The following is a 22,370-nucleotide window of genomic DNA, read 5'->3' on the forward strand; positions in this document are numbered from 1 at the left end:
TTATTGAAATACTGTATTAAATGATTACATTTCAGGATTGAGAATAAATGAGTACATGAACAACATCACTAAAGGTGTTGACTAAGCTCTTGCTGACCTGAGTGCTGAAGGGTTTCTCTGTGTTAAGTAATGTCTTGCTTGTGTCCTCTGTGGTTAGGAATGCAGCCTGTCCTGTACTCTGTGCGAGAAGCCCTGGAGGGCCGGCCTCACTGGGTGCGAACGGGCAGTGAGATCTGCTATTACCGGTGAGCAGGCCTCTGTCTGACTGCCTGTCTGTTTGTCTGTGGGATTTCCTGTGCTTACAGGAGCTCCATCCACCGAGAGATGCAGTTACACTACAGCAGAGGTATTGTTACCATAGCTATTAGTAGGTTTAAGGTTAGGTAAGACAGAACATTCCAAGGGAAGGAAACTTTGGCACTTTTCAGTTGTATCTTACTTGCAATTTTTTCTTAAAACTACCACTTATTTAACTGACCTTAAACAGTGAGACGGATTATAGTGATTGAAGTTAAATTAAGCTAATTACATCCTGAGACGGAGCTGAAAGGCCAGCATTGTGCACTCCTACTTTACATGTGCCTTCTACATACAGTAGGAGTTAATGAATACTGCTCCAGGTTGCATGAAATTTCTGGTCATTTTGTTTAGACAGAGACGTCAACATGGAATTTTACAGGAGTGTTTTGTGTCTGGAAAACAACAACAATGAATATTTTGATTCTTATCTTTTGTTGGGTAGAAACCATTCCTGTCAGTGCACTCCACCAGCCCGAGGTCAGAAAAGTCACCCTTACTACACCTTGACCTTCACTGTGACCTTTCAGCATGAAGATGACGTGTGCTATCTGGCTTACCACTACCCATACACCTACACTGCTCTTCAGGTATTTGGGCCTTATTCTCCAACATTAACTGTGCACCCTTGATCTCGTCAGAGTCTTAATTTTAAAATTTTTGAATCAGCAGTCATTAATCTGTCAGGCAATAGCTTATATAGCTATTGTGTAGCTTATGTGTGATGAAGTAGGAATATGGGTATTTTCCTCTTAAATGGGACATCGGTTATTTCTTTACATAGCAAGTCCCACAGTGCTTTCCAGGAGGGACAGGATTAATTGTCTCTCACTAAGAATACTACAGGCTTTCAGGCTCCGAGAATATCAAGGCAGTGAAAATTGTGAATAAACTGGTACATCTCTAACCAGCAGCATGTGATGAATGGTGAGCTACTGTTTGGGAAATCCCAGTTATAGCTTGCTAATGACAGACTCCAGATTAGATACAGTGATGTCTGGACTACTGGACTGAATGTGTGCAGCTAATGAGTACTTCTAGTGGGTGAGTTAGTCAGGATACCCTTGGAGCCTCTTTCGAAAGCAATTTCCCTAAAACCTTCCATCAACTTTCTTTATTATTTCTGAGATTACCATAGTGAGCAGGTCTCAGAAGCGAAGGCTCTAACAGTCAGTTCTTCAATATTGTTTCTTGTCTGTCGTGTTTTTTGAAGGGGAAATTGCACACAAAACTAAAATGAATCAAAGCCTCAGTTGTAGAAAATATATCTTGCTGTTTGTCATGTAAATAGGTTTGATACAGTATATACTGTACTTTTAAAAGCTAAATGGTATTTGATTTTTCCATTTAAAAGCCCTCTCAGTTTAGTACATCTGGATGTATAGTAACATACATATTTACTGTTAGCTCAAGAGCCTTCTTTATTTGATTGTGCCAATTCATGTTCATTTGTGCCTAGTTCGTGTTCATCTTGTCTGGATGTTTTCATAATCCCTAGTTCATGTCCATTTTGTCTAGATGTTTTCTTAATCCCCTGCTGCTGTTCCTGTGTTTGGCATTCCCCTGTTTTTGTACTGTATCTTTTTTAAATGTAAATACAGTAGTTTTATAATTGTACCAGAATCTAAACCATTGATATACATCAGGAAGACAGATCCTGAGGCCAATGGGCCCAAGACAGATCCCTGCGGTATGCCATTGCCTACTTCTGTCCAATTAATGTAATAATAATGATAATGTTTTTTTATTAGCCCTATACAATTTCTTGCATTAGGAATTCGTCTTTTCGCATACCCCAGCTTTTCTCCATGAGACACAGACAGGGAGAGAAGCTTGGGGTCAGAGCGCAGGGTCAGCCATTGTACGGCGCCCCTGGAGCAGTTGGGGTTAAGGGCCTTGCTCAGGGGCCCAACAGAGTAGGATTCCTCTGCCGGCTGCAGGATTTGAACCGGCAACCTTCGAGGCACAGGCGCAGATCCTTAGCCACAGAGCTACCGCTCCACCCCAGAAAAAGAACCCCGTCCCCGGGTGGACTCGAACCACCAACCTTTCGGTTAACAGCCGAACGTGCTAACCAATTGCGCCACAGAGACTGACTGAAAGGCTTTGTTTTGCTGGTCACATTCCTAGGCTCATGACAGCATTCACAGACACTCGCCACTGCGTTGGCCAGGAATCGAACCCGAGTCAACTGCTTGGAAGGCAGCTATGCTCACCACTATACCACCAACGCACAGCTAAAAAGACTAATGCTGTATATTCGCTATCAGCGGCTAAAACCAACCACGAAGGGACTCGAACCCTCAATCTTCTGATCCGAAGTCAGACGCTTTATCCATTAGGCCACGCGGTCATGTAAGAGGTTGTGCCCTCAAAGATGATGTAGTGCTTCCTTATTAATGAAATACTTTTCAGTCCATGTCAATTCATTACCATAGATTCACACATTTGATTGTCACATTCAAATTTGAGAATTAGACTTTTGTGAAGTATTTTATCAGACTTTTGCAGGAATTGTAACTACATCATATCATACGTCTTAATCAACTGCCAAATGTCCTTGTTGCTTTTAGGTTAGTATTAGTTTAATAGGAGTTTGCAAAAAATAATTCCATCAGTAAATTAATCTTATACTGTATATGTATATTATAATAATTAAACTGTGATGTATTGGCATCCCACCCACGGTGTATCTTGCCTTGTGCACGTTACTTGCAGGGATAGGCTCTGGCTCCCCCACAGACCTGATTTGGATAAAGCGGTTAGAAAATGGATGTCAACTGCTGTTTAATCTTCAGTGCGTGCCATTGCTCTTCTACTCCAGACCCACCTGCAGCTCCTGCAGCAGTCAGTGGACCCCAGCAAGGTGTTCTTCCAGCAGCAGACCCTGTGCGCCACTCTGGCTGGGAACCCCTGTCCTCTCGTCACCATCACAGCCTGCCCCGCGGCGCGCAGCTGGAAGCACCTGCACCAGCTCCGTGAGTACGCAGCAGCCCTTCCGGGAGCACGCTGGTGCCGCTCAGGGTGGGGGCCAGATGACCCATTCTTTCAAACTAAACCGAGATGTTGACTTGGATGAGATTTATGGAGGAACCGGCCTTTCCTTTGTACAGTGAGTTTTGCCATTTTTCACTCTTTAATTAATTCCTCTCCTGGAAGGTTTAATTTGATTTCCTCTCATTGCACAAACCCAGAAGCAGCTGGTGCATTAGATAACCACAGTATTAGTTTAAGTGGTTATTGTATAGTTAGGTGTGACATGTATATTTACAGTATATTAGAAACCATGAACAGTCCTACATTGTTTGTTTTTTTTTACATTGAAATAGTATCCACCAGCTCTTAGTTGAAATATCGTCTCTAAACATCTGATATAAAGATTCTGACTCTTGGATCTAGTAGACAGGATATGGGTCTTTCAACAATGTACCTAGAGTCTGGTTCCAGATGGGACTGTATAGTTTCAGAACACTGCTTTCATAATTAATATTTGTACAATGACAAGATCCCCTGTGAAATTTTGCATTTGTGATGTTGTAACACTAAAGTTTAATAATGTGCACCATGAACACTCTTCAAGAATGGAGAGGACCAATCAACAACACTGTTCTGTTGAAAAGCTCCATTTAGAGTTTGCTTCAGAGGTTATAAAGCCTAATTTAGACATTTGAGTAGGTAGTTGTGTCAGCATGCATAGGCTGCAAAGGAGCAGGTAAAGGCTTTTTCCATTCTGAAAGGAAAGGAAAAAAGACATATCTTTTCGGCTATGGAGCCTTCTTCAGGTGTGGACACCTAACCCTAAGTATCCTCTGTAAAAGTCTAACCCTAACACCTGAAAAAGGCTCCACAACTGAAATATTATGTCTCTTTACTTTTCCTCTCAGTGTTGAATACACCTTTATTTATTCCTAACAGCTCATTTAGACTTTCTACTGAAGTACTGAAGATAAAAATACTGGATATTGTATTGAAGTCTAAGGATTAACTTTTTAAAAAGATACAAAGATGAGATTTTCACAGCTCACAAGCACAGAAGGGTCTTTAGGATTGCCTTGGCAGTCATCGCTATTAATACTGTACTTCTTAGTTCTTTGTAAAGTTAAATAACACAACGGAATGGTTTCATTTGAACAAATCTTCCCATTCCTATGTCCCATCGGACAGGTGGTCAGCCGGAACAGCATGTTTCCGCTGTGCTCTTGGGTGATGGATGTGTGGGAGTCCGGTGGGAAGGCAGAGAGACTGGCTAACCTCCTGTTCCTGCCATGCAGATCAAGTTCGGTGCCAGTCCAGTGGGGTGTGGTGCGAGGTTCAGCCGCCACCCGGCCATGGCGCCTGGGACAGCTTCTCAAGCCCCTGCCCTCCCTCTAATTAATATTAAGGAGAGCCATATGCCTGGCACTCCCCTAGAGAGACTCGGCATATGGTATACAGTGAAATGCAGGAATTTATTATCATATCAGACTGCCATATTTGTTCTCAAACTCAATTCCTGTAGGGAATGAAAAAGCTTTCGCTCAGCTGTGGCCTGGGTGCCATTATGATGCGATTAGGAGCCTAGCAATGACAGTTGTGGCATTTTTTAATAAAGAGCTATTATAGTACTTGACATCTTCTTTAAAATTTGAAAGGTTTTATGGGATTTTTATTTTTCTATTGAAAATTATTTTTGATTTGTCATACCCAATATTTTTTTAATAGAGAATAAAGTTCATTCACAAAAGTGGATAAAAAGTATTCTATATTGAGAGGCATGGAAAATGCAACAAATGCCATTGGTTCCAATAGTCATCTGTTACATTTTAATGTGTGTGTGTATAGTAATACTGTATATGCAGACTTTAGAAACTGGGAATTCATAATGCAAGTTATGTGCAAATAAATCCTTGTGCAAACTGCAGAATTGCAGACTGAAAACTTTTGAAAGGTTTTATGGGATTTTTATTTTACTATTTAAATAATAGACCATTTAAAATTGCAGACCTTTGGCAATGTACTTTTGAGCCTTTCAATTTCTCTTTTTAATTTTGCTGCTTGATCCCATTTTATACATTTTAAGTAAAAGTTCCCTAGCCAATCAGCACTTCATCTGTGCTTGTTATAGCTTTTATAAGTTATCTGGCCCCTCAAAACCATTCTTTAATTCTCAGAGGTGCTGTTCCCTTTTTATGATATTAAAGTGCCATGTGGAACTATATACAGTACAGTATAAGGACCTCTGGGAATTCAATCCTCTAAATTAGTTCTAAATATGGTCATTCTGTACCCTCAAAGCAACATACAGAGAGCCATATACTGACATACTTTGGAAAGCATGGTGTGTTTGGACTTTATGCCTAGCAGATATGAGGTAGTGAACATCAGGATCTAGACTTTTAAAAGGAGATAAATTGAATCGAAGTGAAGCATTAAAGAGACTACTATGATGGAAGTTAATTACTCACTACAATCTTAGAACAGTGTGAATAAGTTTAATTTAATCCACTCATTTCTAATCCTGGCAGTTTGGAAATAGTGTACTTCTTTCCCTTTTATTCAACCATCCCTCCCTTCATTTTCTAGCTGCTTCTTCCAATTCAGGGTCTTGGGGGAGCTGGAGCCTATATCAGCAAGCAAAGGGCGCAAGGCAGGATACACCATGAGAGAACTCCCTCTCCTTTTAAAAAGCGTTTTATGTTGAGACAAAACTCTTCATTTGTAAATTAAGGACAGAAGGCCTTCCGAATGTTAAGCTTTTTGCAGATTAATGTGTAAAGATGATGAGCTGCTCTACCAGATGTGACAGATCATGCATTCCTCTTAATAAACTTTCCCATGATACGAGCATATACAGGTAGTTGCTATTGTTCATTTGGCTTTTCAGGGGCTCTGATATCTCGCTTCTCAGTTAAAGTGGTAGACATTCCAGTGAGGGATGGAACCCTGCGCTCAACCCCCTGAGCCAAGTACTGTATAAAATAGACAAGAGATTTATATCACTGTTCTTAATGGATGTGTAAGGGTCCCTAATGATAGTTCCATAAATAAATGTCATAATAGTGATGATAAATTAAGAAGTTGTAGGCTTTTAGAAATGACAGGAGACTGATCTTTACCAGCGTATAATTAATAGTGCCAAACTATTATTGACAGTTTGATGGAAACTCAAGTTTGCACATTAATAATGGTACCATTTGTGCAATCGGGAGAGCAAGGGATTCGGTATTTTCTAGGACATAGACCAGACACATTAGAGTACATGTCATTTTGTAGCTATTGCTATCATGTATACTGAATAATTTGGTGTCTGGTGTCACCCTTTGTCATTAGGTAGCCACTATTCTCTGACTGGTGGTCAGTGTTGCTTCCACTGTCCCTGTCTGACCAAGCAAACATGCAGGTAGATGCTGTTGATAAGATGGTGAAGGTGGCAAGATATTGACGTTGCATCTAACAAACAAAGTCCTGTCAAATGTATCTGTTGTATCTGATGTGGTGACACATTTATGCAATATCCGGGTTTAAGTGCCTGCCTGAGCTAAAATTTGTTCAATTTCTTTGGGTTTCCCATACCCAGGAGGTATATTAGAGAGAACTGTTGTCTCAATGTACAGGGACAGTATTAGATGTACTTCTTCAGCAAGACCATCTCTTTTCAGCAAATATCAAGGTGCTTTATGTGAATCACCATACCATAGGCATCTGGTATGGTATTTAATATAATCTGTGGTATTAGATTTAAACTACACCATTAACTGCTGCGTCTGTTCAATAATGAATATTCTTTTCTCATTAAGGTCACAAACAGCTCTCTTCTAACTAAGGAAAAGGTCCATATGAATATTAAATATAACCTCATCCTCTGAGACTGAAATACATACTGTATGAGACACTAAAGCAATGCTTGTTTCTGGAGATTTAACATCAATTAACACTGAGGCTGCAGTGGACCAGCCAAGAGAAACATATTTTCCTGACTTCTAATCCCATTTCACCCTCAAATCACTTGTTTAGCACTGAACAAAAGATCTGGCAAATAATGATCCTGGAATTTTTGTGACCCAATTTAATTAAGTTCACTAATTAAATCAATGTTACTTGGCTGTCTACAGCTCAAATCATCAAAAACACATTAAACATAACTTAAAACCTGATAATTGATTAATAATGCAGTATAGGTCATGCATAATTGACTGTAGATTATAATAATTCAAGCTGTTTGCATTGCAGTGGGAGGGTGAACTGATGAAAGGCTCATGGTAACACACTAGTATGTTTCCTCGCTGGTTGGGTAGAAACCCTGCCTAAAAGAACAGAAGGGTGGAAAACATTTTTTGAAAAGACAAAAATTGGTGTGACAGTGAAGATAAACTGGGGTTCTGTAAGTAAAGAGTCAGTTAGATTCCAGTTTATTAATGCCATAAGGTTGCATTACAGTTTGGTGACTGTACCTGGAAGCTGTGGTGTTAAAAGAGCGATAGTTTTCCTTGGGGAAAATAGATTCCTATCTAGTATTCATTAGCTGAAAAGATGGAAATCCTGTGGTTGGATTTTTTCACATTTCTAATCTTCATTTTTAATGACTTTCATGCAAATCAAGATGTAGGCAAAAAAGTTATTATGCAGGGCTAGAGACTGCGACCGAACTGGAAGAACTACAAATATGTGTGGACGTGTTTAAAGGGGATTGAAGAGTCAGGATTAAATAGGTATATTAAGGGGTCAGATACTGAATTAGAATTAATGTTCTAAGTGTGGCTTCAGGTGATCCCCAAGGAAATAAACCTGAATATCTGACTCAAGTTTCCATGTACTTTTCTTTGTTCCTGATTTGGTTACATTTACACCACATAAGAGTTTGGTTTAAAATTTTTAATACTAACAAAGTGAGCTCTTCTAACATTCTTGAAATCATGATCATCAGTAACTCAGGGACCCATGAACACAAATGGAAGTTTATGTTAAGTGGAAAAAAACACGAATCACCAAATTACACAGAGAGCTATGGGAAGATACTCCCTATCTATGGTGCTATACACTGACTCAGAGACGCAGCACTCCAGTAATTGAGGTATTGTACCTGCAGTCTTGTTCTCTTATAGCCATCACCTTCTAAAGACCACGGTAAGATCCTGTGAATAATAAGTTGAATTATATACTTAAGCACTTAGTCTGGAGCAAACCCAGAAACCTTGTACTGTAGCTCTCAGGACACCCAGGATCCATAGAAAGAAGCTTGATGGGAAGTGTCAAATAAATAAATCTCAGGCTCCTCCAATTGATGTGTTTGTATATGTAGAATAGTGTCCCAGTGTTCCATAGATGGGGAGTTAATTTAATATACATCTTAAACACAAATTCTGTTTGAACTGATAGAAAACGTTATCTGTTATCTTGAAAATGTTTTTAATTCTGAGTAAGAGGATGCAAGACAAGTACAACAACACACTTCTAGTGTAGGAACTGTACTGTACCTGTTGCCAAGCACCTGATTCAAACCAGGTGGTTTTATATTAAAAAGGTGTGCAAAAACATTTTTTTTCCACATTGCATAGCTCTAGGTTTCTGTTTGCTCTTCTGCAATTAAAAAAAAAAGCATCTTACTTTACAGAGGAGACTGTGATATGATGCTGTACCATCTGTTCACTTGCCAAATGGGTGAATTAAATGCTACAATACAGCCTCAAAGTTCCTGGAACTCTATATAGGTCTCACAACTTCCATAGTCCATTGCTAAAATAGCCCATTCCAGATACATTACTAAAAGATAATGGGACTGGAATCACACAAGGTGATTGAGCCTCTTCTGCAGGTTCTCTCTGTCCCTCACAGAATGATGCCAGCAGTGAAGCTAGGAGAAAACCTTGAGAATTGCATTTATTCTCATTCACAAAATAGCTAATAAAAGTATTTTTCACTTTTCTGCTGTATGTTAAAGAACTCTGCTGGTGGTTACAAACAATTTAGAAATATATGTAATACTTTTTCTTGCTTTCTCTTTTCTTGTGTATTGTATGTGAATGTACTGTATGCTCATTCTACCACTTTATCAGTTTATATAGAGAATAATAGCCTACAATACCTTTTATGGTTGCATTGTCATACTTAACATTTGGAGGGCAGAGTTATTCAGGATTAACTATCAAACAGTAAAATGACTGGTTTTCATGTTCGGACTACACAGAAAAAAAACAGTATGTATTCTACATAGTAAACATACAAATAGCATGCATACTAGTACAAAAGTAGCATAGAAAAACTGCTAAAATCATGCTAAAATTGCATTTACTTAGAAGTACAGTACATTGCACAATCCTGCAGATTTAAAGAGCAAGATACAGCTAACATATTCGTATATTGCTTCTACTAGATCCTGTAAAAACAGAACCAGGTCATTTTCATTTGTTGTACCCAGAACTACTCTGGTTTAAATAAAGTAACATTCATTAGGCCGCATCTCAAGATTCCATTGAAGGATTGCAGAGCAGCTCAACCAGGATAGAAGCTCGGGTTGTGCCCTACACTCCAGATGCTTGTCATGGGTTGAGGCTGGGCTTTATAATTATCTTACAGTAATCAGGGTATCACAAGAGACAACTTGCACACAATTGCAATGAGCATCCAAGATTGAATGGGCTTGGGTTTGGCAGGGTGTGAGAGAAATAGGCACGGCGGAGCTTTCAGCTTGTATAATGGCAGCTGGCTCTGACGGGGATATTTTAGATAAAAGACCTGGTGTTCCCCCATTTTATGATGGTATGGTAGGGTTGTCATAGCAGTGAAGCCAAATGACAATTAGTAATTTCAGAGTCTTACAAAAAGTTCAAAGCACTTCTTTGTAAGTGTTCCAACTATCCCTACCTTTTGAAGCCTTTGTTAGATTTTTCCAATCCTAAGAACATTTAACATTTTTTACAAGAAGAAGGAAATAATTTAGGTTTATTGTTGACAGAGTCAAGAGTGCACCCCATTCACTTCAACAAGACCTGGAGTCAATTCAAGCATTCAACTACCAGACTGCTGCAAATTATAGATTCAGTTCAAGTAAGGCGCCTGTAGCAAACAAAAAGTGGACAATAAGCATGGAGTTCATCATTTGTGACTGGAGGTTAGATCAAATTTTTTTTATTCAGTCTGAGCCATAGTAGCAAATATCTTTGAGACCTTATATTGTCTGTTTAACCTCCAAGAGTAAACTATTTCTTGTTGAACACTCCAGTTCTGAGTTCCTTTATTTGGGATCCCTTTAGCCAAACTGTCATGCTAAATGGGATTATGGTGGCTAATTAGCATATGAAGAAATGAGCTCAAGTTAATTGCACTGGAAAGTTTTTAATTAATAAATTGGAAATTAAAGCTGTATTTTTGCAAGCTTCGCAGGGCAAATTCATCTTATAATTAGAAATGGACATTTCTGATTTGTACTAATTAGACCCTATTTGCATGTGCAGCTAGGAATTAGAGGAGAGAATGAGATTGCTTTCTGTTGCTTGAGGCTAGCTTTGTTCTTTGCGGGATACAGACGTGGCTGTTTAGTGTCTTTTGCCGCAGTTTCTGACATTTGAATCAGGTGGATGGTAGCTCTGGTCATCTTGGGAAGCTAGAAAATTATAATTTGGGATGTATTGGCTAATTAAGTCTAGTCTGTTGTAGATATGGGATATTGTTTAAACTGCAAGGTGGGGGACTGTCTTTAATGCCCTATTTATGCCCCTGGCACAGCTTGCTGGTACAGTAAATCAAATATCTGGGTATATCCTGAAATAATGTATGTCTAAATAGCCTATCTGAAATATTTAATGATCAAGCTTTATCACACTTTCTCTCAAGGCCTGTAACCTTTGGAACATTTTTATTGGGATCTTTTATTGTGTTGAGTTAAACTAGCAAAAAAAAATGATGATGATAATTTATATTTTACTGTATAGTGCCAGGGCGGTCAATATGTTCACTACATCCATATCATGCCCAGCACACAATACACCCATTGAGGCAAGTGTAATAAATTATAATGTCTGGCTTTCATAATTAATTCTCTGAAAAGATTCAATATCAACAGATATCGTTTAGTGAGGCCATCTGTCCCAGTACTGATCAGAATCAGCCCTGATTGGGTTCTGGTCCGTGACAAAATACTTCTACAAAGTGCTGTTGCCTGTGACTACTTCAAAACTAGGATGCATTTAACTTAAAAAATATAATCAATTTAAGTTGTGAAACATCTTAATTGACCCAACATTCCACAAAAACTCTCTAAACTAATTTGAGATATTGTGACAACACAAGTTTTTAAAGAATTGTAACTGTGTTTCTCAGGAAGATTGAAATCTTTAATTGCTGCATTTAACATTGTTTTATTTTTTTTGTCTTGTGTCATTCTAACGCTACAGTGCAGATGATTATACATCTTTATATTGCACATTTGAATAATGATTCTTCAGTCTTATTTTTGTGAAATGTATTTATCTCATTCATTGTTCTAAAAAATACATTTTTTTACATTTAAATGTCATTAGTGCTACAGTATGTTGTCAGCTTTAATTTTTAAAACGTGTATCTAAGGATGTTTATTCTTAAGTAGACAAACAATCACATTTACTGTAAATATGTAATGAATAGAGTATTTTATAACAACAGGGCAGTACTTGAAAGTTTAAGAAACTTAACTGATGATAACTCAGTTTTTAGCCTTAACATGCTATGACTGGTACAGCTTTGATTCTTTTAATGCATAATATGCCCCACACTGCTACCTCGGAACCTTTTGGATGTAACCAAAACTAAGATGACAAATATTTAGAGTCTTTTGAGAAAAATCTCAAATTTATAATTAAACCTGTATTTTGGAGAAATAAGCAAAAGCTTAAAAAAACTATAATTTATTAAGAAAACAACAAAGAGCATGTAATGCACAAGTTATTATTTTGAAAGCGATTTTTACAGTTGGAGTGCATTCAGAGCCTTGACCTTAAGCACTGTTCCTTTCAGTGCCCAATACCTGACAGGAGGAAACTGAAGGAGATCGGTTTAGGCTGTACAGCTCTCTCGCTGAAGAACTTGTTAGTTCTGTCAGATCTTCTGTAATATTGTTCTGTCACTTGCTGTCATTACGTATGGTGCCGTGAATTGTGATTATTGCAGTCTCATAAATTAAGGGTGACAGTCTGATAAATTGTCCAGCCATCTGATCTCCACTCAAATAGTGCTGTAATCTAGGTAAACCCAGTTTGTGGGCTGTTTAATCCAATGCCTCAGCTGTCCAAATATCTCATTCTTCAGCATCAGGAATGGCCCCACAACATGAAGGACGGTTAGATCAACACCCTGCACATTACCACACTAACAACACATTGATCATGATCAATATTAGGCCTAGTGCAAAGCAATATTAAAGGAAATATATTTTTTGTATGCGGGTAGGTTTCATTACCAGCCATGCGAAAGGACTGGAAAAGTTTCAGGTTCAAGTGAAAGCAGGTTAATAAAGGGTGTGTTGGGAGAAAAGAAGAACAAAGAGAAATGCAAAAAAGCTGCTCTTATATTGGACAGAGGGAGATTTGGTGCCGTGAAATTAAAGTAGAATAAGCCATGGCAAAGCCTTCAGATGAGCCGATTTATCCAGCATACTGTGCAGACGGTGCCTGCGACTCCCCTGTGTTTTCATACTTTGGCATTGAGACGGCCATCACTCCCCATATAAAGAGGTGCACATTTTATTTTGCCAGGGGATTGATTTACTTATTATAGCGGGAAAGTACAGGAAAGAAATGTGTTGAATCCACCAATTTTTCATTCTCTCCTAGCCTGATAGTTCAGATGTCTGATTGTGCTTTTATTCAACGATTCATTGATTGGATTGATAAACTATACAGTATCTGGGTTAGAATCATTAACCGTGAAGTGATGAAAAGCAGACATCCCCAGAATGCTTCGTTTTCTTCAGCTGTACATGTGTCACCATGTGACAGTGGCCTACCACAGTACCTGCCCTGAGAAGTGCATGCAGTGTGGGGTGTCTGAAAGTTAATGTGCCGGATGTACCCCTGTTTGTCATGCTGCTCTGTGAGCCAGGTTGGGGCAATGGACATAATGGATGTTAGCAGATGAAAAAAATAAATGTAAGTGTTCCAGGTGGAGAAGTCAATATTTCTAAATGTCTGTTTGGTGAATTTGTCTGACTTTCTCTGGTCCTTTCTTAGTCATGCCTGTTTGGGTGCTGAACAGGGTAGGGGAGGCACTTGAAGCATTAGTGCTCTTGTTACCGGCATCATGAAGTAAGAAGTGGCGCAGGAGTTTAGTTGCACATTTGCACAGTAGCTACTAATGGAAGCCAATTAAGCTTTCTGAATATAGTTGAGCAGAGCATTTCTAAGACGAGACTGTAGAAAATTAGGCTGGCAGCAGTCTGGTAACAAGAACATTTAGGGAGCAATTTTACAGTACAATGTGCCCTTAGATGATGATGGGAATGTACTCACATTCTATTTGTTTGTTTAGTGAGGTAATCCCCAGAAAGCTTCACTAAGATGAAACCTTCCGATTTCAAGGGGGGGTCCCAGGAGATGTTATGCTGGAGAACAGAAGCGGGTGTGCATTATTTGAATGAGAATAATGCAAGACGATGGCAATATTGAGGTTACAAACAGCAGCAAATGTCTTTCTGATCTCTCTGCAACAGCTCTATAAAAACCTTTGCAGTCTAGTCTCACTCGTCTCATTTAATGAAAAAGCGTTTCCTCAGCGTGAAGACTTTTTGATTTATGATCTAACAGAAATGTAAGAATTTATTCTAACAAATAGGTTCTTAAGCTTTTTTATTTTTTATTTTTTTGCCTCAAATCAATGTAAATGTCAAAATGTATTTCAAGTTTTAAACTGTGCTTATTATACCTGCTTGAATTTTTTTTCCTTTGCCTCACTGTGTAAAATTGCTGAGGGATGGCTAGATAATAGATAGAGGTACTACAAGAATGCTGCAAAACCTTCTTTGTAAAATACAATTTATGCTGCAGAGGTTTGTTGCAGGTACACCCACTTGTAAATCACCTTGAATTGACAATAATTCTAAGCTGACTACACCCGTGTACCAGTTAATCAAAGTAGGTGAAAACCTACAGTATCTTGTTAGTGATGTTTTGTTGTCTTTTTAGGTCAAGTTGTACAAACAGTCCCAGGGAAGATGTAAAATTCTCTAAAGCTGAGCTGTTTTTTTCCGTTCTCTTGAACTGTCTGCCGGGGCCTGCTTTTTTATCCTGGCCTTTGAGATGTCACAGTTACTGGCCGTTAATGTGTTTGGAAAATAACCACTGGGGACCGAAGTGAGCCACTTCATCACAGAGACTCTTGTGTGAAAAGACACAAAGTGTCCAGCGCCACATAATTGCTTGTAATGTAATGAACGCACATGTGCACGATGCAGCTGAGTGGCATTAATAAGACATTCATCAACAGAATAATTTACACTGGTGGGAACACACAAAATGTAACACAGGCTCATTACCAACTCAGCCCCAGAACGCGCTCTCTCAGATCTGGTGTTGCTGTGCAACACTGTGTCTCTAATACGTCTCTGGCATAAACCAAAGGCACCACTTTTATTGCTGCCAAGGCAACACAGTTTAAGGGTGTATAATAATAAAAGATACAGTATGACACTCTCACAATGTGTCGGGCTAAAAGGAAAACTAGCAATCCATTTCGGCTGTTTTTAAAGTAACTGTTTTCTGCAGGGCTCATACTTTGTGAATGAAGAGCCCTGCAAACACATTGATATCATTAAATGAATCGGGTGGTAGAAGAATGCTCCCCTTGTTAAATGAACAGGCAAATAAATGCAGAAAAGGGCAGGCTAGAGGATGTTGGTTTTCCCTGAATATATTATCATTAACATCATTAAAATTTTAATAGTTTGTCTGGGCCTGCGAGCTTGTGAGCACACAACAGGCATGTGCACCATCGTCACAAACATCTGCAGGAAAAACCCTCCACATGGCCACTCCATAACTTTCTATAAGTTGGGTTTCTACAGCAGGGATTGAGTTTACAGAGAAAGCCCGAAAGCTGTATGAAATTAAAAAGTATTTTATTTTTAATTAATTTGAATTATCTTATTGTTGAAATCAAATGTACTGTAATTTAACAGCTGCCCTGCTAGTGGCACTCTGGCATTGCACATGTCTCTGCAATGAATATGCTGAATGTGGAATCTGCATTTTTGCCATTTTTTGAGGCTTCACTGTAATATGGCTTACTCTCCTGCCATGCGTGGGATCTTCAAGAGAACTGCGGACCTCATTTTTCTGCGCTGCAGAAACATACCACACAGACACCCACATCCCTTGGCAATCGCTCGTACTCCACAGCACACAAGCGACGCCTCAGGGCAGCGCAGAGCCGAGGAAACATGTCTGCTCATACATGAAGTGGGGAGTCAGACAGGTGTCGCCAGTGACTGTGGTGTGGCACAGCTTGGGGGAATGGTTTCCATTTTGCTGTAGTCTTTGTGTCCTTAAATTCCTTTTCCTTTTCACGATGTCTGTTCAGTATGGGCAATCTGTATGACAAGTGAAACAACATATTAAACAAAACTCCATTGTCTTTTTAATATACCTACACGCAGTAGGAACGCCATTTATTTCAAGACTCGGCTCTTCATCAAGGAGTCCTGACCTGCTCTGGAGCGAATGAGATATCTACACATACTGTATAACCTCTACCAACATGCCCAGCTGTTGATCCCCTTGAAGCATTGTGAGGTACACAGCTGAAGGAGCTGAAAGGAGAGAGTGCCAACTGAAGGATCTCTCATAGGGTAACACCTGACAAGTCACTAGTGTCAAGAGACTTTTACCAATTCCTTCCTCGGAATTCCTTTTACCTTCAAGCGCAATCCCAGTTCCCATTGTCCAGTGACATGACCATGACCCAGGTCTGGAATGTAGGGATCAGTCTGTACTGTTCTGGTTGAGCCACGTGGGAGCCAGTGTAAAGGTTTTATAGTGGCTTACTAGCATAGCATTAAATCTACTAATAGTATCGGTACTTACAGTAGTGTATGTCTGAATTTCCCCTGTTTGCAAACTGTAACAGAATCAGCACAGGGCATGGAAATAATCTAGAGCATAGTCGTAAATGATTAATGCAAATGCAAATATGACTGTGATGAGAGCAACACACAATGACACTACAAAGAGAAACCAGTCTGGCTCTAAACATCATCATCTTTGCTGTGGCATTCACAAATGAGTAATTCTAGCTCCTGTAAAAGAGACATTTGTATTCCTTAATGCACCTGAATCTTAACATGTGCTAATGGTCACACTCATGGTGCCGCACGGACAATTCTTAATTCGAGTTTGTTTTGAAATTTAGCCCTGTGAAAATTGTTTTTTTTTTACCATACAGTAGGTAATTTTCTGAGAAGATCCTCTGCTTTGTTTAGAGGACATCAAAACCAGCGAAATTTTTGCCTCTTTTGTATTTTTAATCCTGGGTGAATTGGCAGTGCCTATGTTCATAAGAATTTTTTAAAGAATGTCTGGGCTTTTCACTTTTATTAAGCTACTTTAATAAAGGGCAAAAGTACAGAGCTTTAAAACTTGATGTGTTTGAAAATCTATATGGTAATACATCTGTATGAAGCTAGAAAACAAAAGAAGATTGACCTTGCCATGATTCTGGTGTCAGGATGCTTCAAAAATTGAAATTAAAAAGCATTTTCCATCTCGCCAGGCTCAGTGATGTGATGTTCTAGTTTTTTTTTGCTACAATGTGTAGAAAATACTGCATATACAATATAAGGGAAAAAAAACATTAGATCTAAAATGTTGTAAATTCACAATTAATAAAGAAAGGATCAACTTATTACTGATATACATTTAAGACTGCAATTTTAAAAACCTTCCCAGATTACATCATATTAATCTAAGTATTCTTTTTACTGAAATGTTTCTCTTTAGTAGTAATCATTACAGGCTGTTTTTCCTACTGTCAGTTAAAATAAAGTTTCAGAACATTAAAAGTATTTCAGTAGTTCAATCAAATTCTAATTATTCTAAAAAGACAACATTGATAAGGATATATTTTATTTTTTTATATATTTGGTGTTGCCTGGTTGAGGATATAACAACCTGGTCACAAGGCTGAGGATGACAAAACCCCTCACTTGTGAGGAATGAACCAGGGAGGCAGTTGCAAGGGTGTAGAAAGGTAGAAGAATAAAGTGCGAGACAAGATCCTTACCAAAGGTACTCATCTGTGCGTAAGTGTAAGATTAAAATTTGCCTTCCTCCAGAATTTATGTTTAAAAACTCCATATGTTAAACGGAACAATATGTCAGTTTTAATAAGTTAAGTTCAAGGATCTCTGTTTTAAAATCTTTGTTTCGGGAGGACTATATTTCCATTTCACCATGTACTCCATTTTCATACCTGACAACTTCATATTTTGCTGTGCCACTGTATGCTCTACTAAGTTTGTTAAAGCGAACTTTATGTAAGTAGGAGTTTTTCTTTGAATATTTTATCATATTATTCCTTAGAAACATGTTATAATAAAAAAATGAATTACTTAATCCCCCCGAGACTAGATAAACAATCAACCACAGTCTAGACAACGCTAAGAAAACCAAAGCATGGTTTGACTTCAAAATATGTTGCAAAATGAAATTATTATTTCAAACTGCTTGGGTATTACCCATTTTCTTTCTTCTCCCTTTCTTACTGATTTATTAATGCATACCGACAAACACTTGGAGAATGTAAGCATATTTAAAATTCCTTCTTTATAATCTGATGTAGAGGAGCTGCATGCATTACAGTAATTGTGCATTGTGGATTTCAGATTCCTTATCTGAAAAAGGAATTAAAACATTTCTCCACGTAGTGGTACTCTTTTCAGGTGGGATTATTCCCTCCTTTCTTTAGAAAAGCAATGTTTAGAAAACAGAGAAACATTTATTTCATATCAAGAGCACATTAAAAATTTAATTTAATCTGGCAATAGTTGTCTCCACAACCATTCAGGCTAGAGAGGGAAGAAGAAGAAAAATGATTTTTTTCTGGTGTTTGCATTGATCCTTTGGTAACGAGTTTCTGCAGGCTTTTTGAAGATGCTTTTTTTCTAGTTAGTTGATGTATTTAATGTCATTCTGGGGGTGGATGAAAATGGAAACAGTGGAACAAACAAATAGCTTTCTGCAGCATGAAAGCCAGGCTTTTGGGTTTGAGTAATAAGCTGAACTAGATGTATTTCTACAAAATATTTATTAATTGGAATAAATGTATATTGGTGTTCTGTTTGAATGGTTTTAGGATTGTAGTGATTCTTGGAGAGAGGCTTAATTTACTAATTAAAACATTTTGTTATGTAGCTGTTCAGTACAGCAGCTGAATGTTATTTAGAGAACACATATCCTTTATTTGTTCTCTTTGCAAAGCCATCTTAAGTGATTGTAAGTGATTGAAAAACAAATAATTAAACATTTCTTAAGAACATAGGAAAGTTTAAAAATAAGATGAGGCCATTAGACCCATCTCATAAATTTGGAGGTGCTTTGGGTCTTCATACTGTACATGAAAGTGAAGTTTCACTAAACCAATAATATGATTAGTGTAAAACACTGATCGATGATTCCGTGAAATTTGGTTACAATGGCCGTCTCAAACGTCCAAAAAGCCACTTGTGTTTTACCATTGGTGGCTGTGATCCCCTTCCTGTTATAAACTAGTGGCATGTGAGGCATAGTAATACTATTCCTAAAATAAAACCAATGATTTGTGTGGCCACGACAACATTCCAGGATTTTCAGCAACAATATTTTCACTTAATAAACCATGAGAAATCAAGACAGCAGGGGCAGCAACGAACATCCAAAACATACACACCTAAGAAAAGCTATCGTTTGATTTGAAAGCAGGTGTTTACGGGAGCTGCCTTTTTTCACTTCTTTGCATCTTTTACTGACTGAATGTTTCATTTCATATGTTTTTTAATAGCAATTATTTTGTTTCTGCTTGAAATTGAATTAAAAAGAATTTCATATAGAAATATTTTTATGACAATCCATGCAGCTGTAGTTGAAGTGTGTTTTGGTTATCTATTTAAAAATGGAAAGAAAGGGTATAGTTAGTTCAAAATGCAGTCTGTGCCTGACTAGATAAAAAATATAATTGCTTAGAAAAAATAAACACAAAAACAACAGCAAACCAACAAGTACTGTATCTTTCAAGAAAGCATTTTGTAGTTAAAAATGAGAGTGATGAATATCTTATAAAGCTGGAGGGTGGAATTTCATTTTCCTTCAAGGGGAACTGCTGTAGCTTGGAAAAATTGATAATTTATATTCCGATTTGAGGAAAATGTGTGACTGTGTCAGTGGGTGTGTGTGTGTGATGTTCTTCATTCAGATCAGATCCCCACACATTCCAACCAGTTCAAACAGGGAAAATAGTACATTACCCATTTTAATTTCAGTCCTTTTACAGTATATCTTAATATGCTGATTAGGACTGATTTCTTTGCATATGTAGATATAGTACAGGATAGATTTTCCAGTGTACTTCTATTAATACTCATTTGTTTTTTCAATTTTATAAAAGAAGGAGGGGTCAAGGTATTTTTTGTATTATGGGGTTTAGAATAAAGAGATGCACATTTACTGGGAGCAAATCTTCAAGGAAATATTATCTTTTAAACGGTGTAAGGTATTTGTGTAGGCTGAAATGGGAAAAAGAGACTAATAAAATTCATTAAGCAAAGGAAAAATTGAAATTCAGTAAAGCTTGAATTCATTTTTTACTACCGCTAAGGGAAACTATGATTGTGTGTGAGGATTCTCTTGAGATGGGACTTTTCGAGAGATGATGAATATTGCAGCTGGGGAGGAGAAGTTCAGCTTCTCATGAGCAGAAGAGGGTCACACATTGAAGAGAACAGAAAATGAGCAATGCGTGGGAGGGCAGTGGTTGCTGTGAAGGTGATGAGTTTGTCTGAAGACCCCAGATTGCTGTAGGGAGAGTTAGCACAGCTAACAGCACCTAGGGTTCATATTTATCAAGATTATTTCCTCCATTTAGCAGCGTGCATCATTTTGTGTGTGGAGGGCAAAATGTGAAACATTACCGAAACTAACTTCAAATGCTCTTCAATAGGTTTTTTTTTATTATTTTTGTATTCTTTTAGTGTGGTGTGGTCTTTTTCTTTCCATAAAATATATGTTAAACCATAAAAAGGTTGAGGAGATTTGAACAAAAAAGATATGATAGCCCAGATTCATTTTTGTATATTTATTTTAGTTAGACACATGCTCATAAAACTTCATAGGAAATTGTTGGCAGCTACAGGTACATAGAAAAACAAATATGACAAAGTTAAGAAATTATCAAATGCATTATATACTGTCTACAGACAGCTCTAAAATTTGTTTGTCAGCACAAAAATCCTATTATACGTGTCTTGGATTTAAAACAAAAGTAGCCATAATAAAAAAAAACACAGTACCAACTGTATTTATATTTCATTTAGTTGTTTTCAATTTTGGTCATCACTATATAAAATGATATGACTACTCTGGAAAATGTTTGAAGTTCAAGAGAACTGCAGATATTTTCATGCAAGCAAAGAGAAAATATTAAACATTCAAACATTTTGAAATGGTAAACATTTTGAAGTGACTTGACTCATGGATTCAAAACCGTCAAACATAATTACTGTAAGTAATCTCGGACAACTTCAAGCTCACCAACAAAATTAAACCCCTTGAAAATGGAAGCTACTGTATGTATGAGTGCAATTAAGACTAAGAAAAAATACTTATTTACAAAAAGAGATAAAACTTAGCTCTCTTTTTGTTTTAGGTTTTCTCTACGTGATTTAAGAAAAAACACAGTTATATTCTTATATTCTTAACAGTAAAATGAGCAAGAGCAGGAAGCGTTTCTTTTTTCTAGCCAAGTTTAAATTCCTTAGTCAAAGGGCAGGTTCTGCATCCCATATCCTTAACATTTTACTCTAAAGCATCTGCTTCTGCAAGTATTCAAAGATCTGGCCTGGAAATAATTTCTAAAACATACCTTACAGAAATGGGATGATGAGTACTGACTGCCATGAGAGTGTCTATTTTAAAAAACTCTTTTACAAAACGCGTTCTGGAGATTATGATGTACTGTATTTCTTGTCAGGTGCAGTTCTGTGGAAATGTTTTGGATGCCTACAGAGCTGAGGAGACAGATTAATATTATTATTAATAATAATAATAATCAGAATCAGAATCAGCCTTGAACACTGAATCCCAATGTAGGTTACAAACATCTTTGCAGGTTGGAGGCAACATTTACTTGCACTTCTGCCACTTTGCCGCAACATCTCGGGTCTACAGTAGAAAAAGCAGGAAAAGGAAGAATTGCCTACCATGCCCATGGCAGAGGAAGCATAGCTAGACTGGAATATGTCCAGGGCAGCAGGGTTAGCAGCTGTGTTCTCTGGAAAACTGCCATTGAATGTTGCGTGAGCAAGTAGCCTTTGTAGATGGATTATGTTGAATTCCCCTTTAAAGTTTAATTCTTCAGGGGTCGGCCTGTTTGCAAACACGCTGATGCTATTTTCATTCCCAGGATTTCTGTTTTCTAAACATAATCCTGTGTAATTAACAGCACCTTTCTGCTATTGGTTACTTTAAACAAAACACAGCTTTGCTTGTTGTGCAGACTGAACAGGAAAAGGCTGATCTACCTCACCAGAGGAAGACTTGCAACCTGGCCATTCCTCTCCTGGGAAGAAGAGCGATTGAGAAAGATCTTCCATATGCTGTAGCGGCCGCACTGCTCAGAGGCCTCAAAGCAGGCTGCCTCTTTATGACTGGTTTATAAACTTCAGCCTGAACTTCTCCCCTGCAGGTAATCGCCCCTGCATAGTGCTGACAGCTCGGGTCCACCCGGGAGAGAGCAACGCCAGCTGGGTGATGAAGGGCACTCTGGAGTTCCTGTGCAGCACAGACCCTGTGGCAGAGAGCCTGCGCGAGACTTACATCTTCAAGATCATCCCTATGCTCAACCCTGATGGGGTCATCAATGGAATGTGAGTCACTTCTCACTTC

General features: G+C 38.1%; 1 protein-coding gene and 3 non-coding genes across 4 annotated transcripts in view; 1 reads left to right on the forward strand and 3 right to left on the reverse strand.

Moving 5' to 3' along the window:
* The window catches only part of agbl1 (AGBL carboxypeptidase 1), a 178,967-nt gene that overhangs the window by 62,663 nt on the left and 93,934 nt on the right, over positions 1-22,370 (forward strand). Inside the window, exons 15-18 of the mRNA XM_088922306.1 lie at positions 158-245; positions 743-887; positions 3,122-3,275; positions 22,171-22,351. Coding sequence (XP_088778432.1) covers positions 158-245; positions 743-887; positions 3,122-3,275; positions 22,171-22,351 — 568 coding nt within the window. The remainder of the gene's footprint in view (positions 1-157; positions 246-742; positions 888-3,121; positions 3,276-22,170; positions 22,352-22,370) is intronic.
* trnan-guu (transfer RNA asparagine (anticodon GUU)) lies at positions 2,317-2,390 on the reverse strand. The gene has a single exon. It is a non-coding gene; the product is annotated as a tRNA-Asn (tRNA).
* Positions 2,459-2,530, reverse strand: trnag-ucc (transfer RNA glycine (anticodon UCC)). The gene has a single exon. It is a non-coding gene; the product is annotated as a tRNA-Gly (tRNA).
* On the reverse strand, positions 2,578-2,650 carry trnar-ucg (transfer RNA arginine (anticodon UCG)). Its single transcript has one exon. It is a non-coding gene; the product is annotated as a tRNA-Arg (tRNA).

Source organism: Atractosteus spatula, chromosome 7, assembly GCF_055471065.1.
Source record: "Atractosteus spatula isolate fAtrSpa1 chromosome 7, fAtrSpa1.hap1, whole genome shotgun sequence".
NCBI classification, from domain to species: Eukaryota; Metazoa; Chordata; class Actinopteri; order Semionotiformes; family Lepisosteidae; genus Atractosteus; species Atractosteus spatula.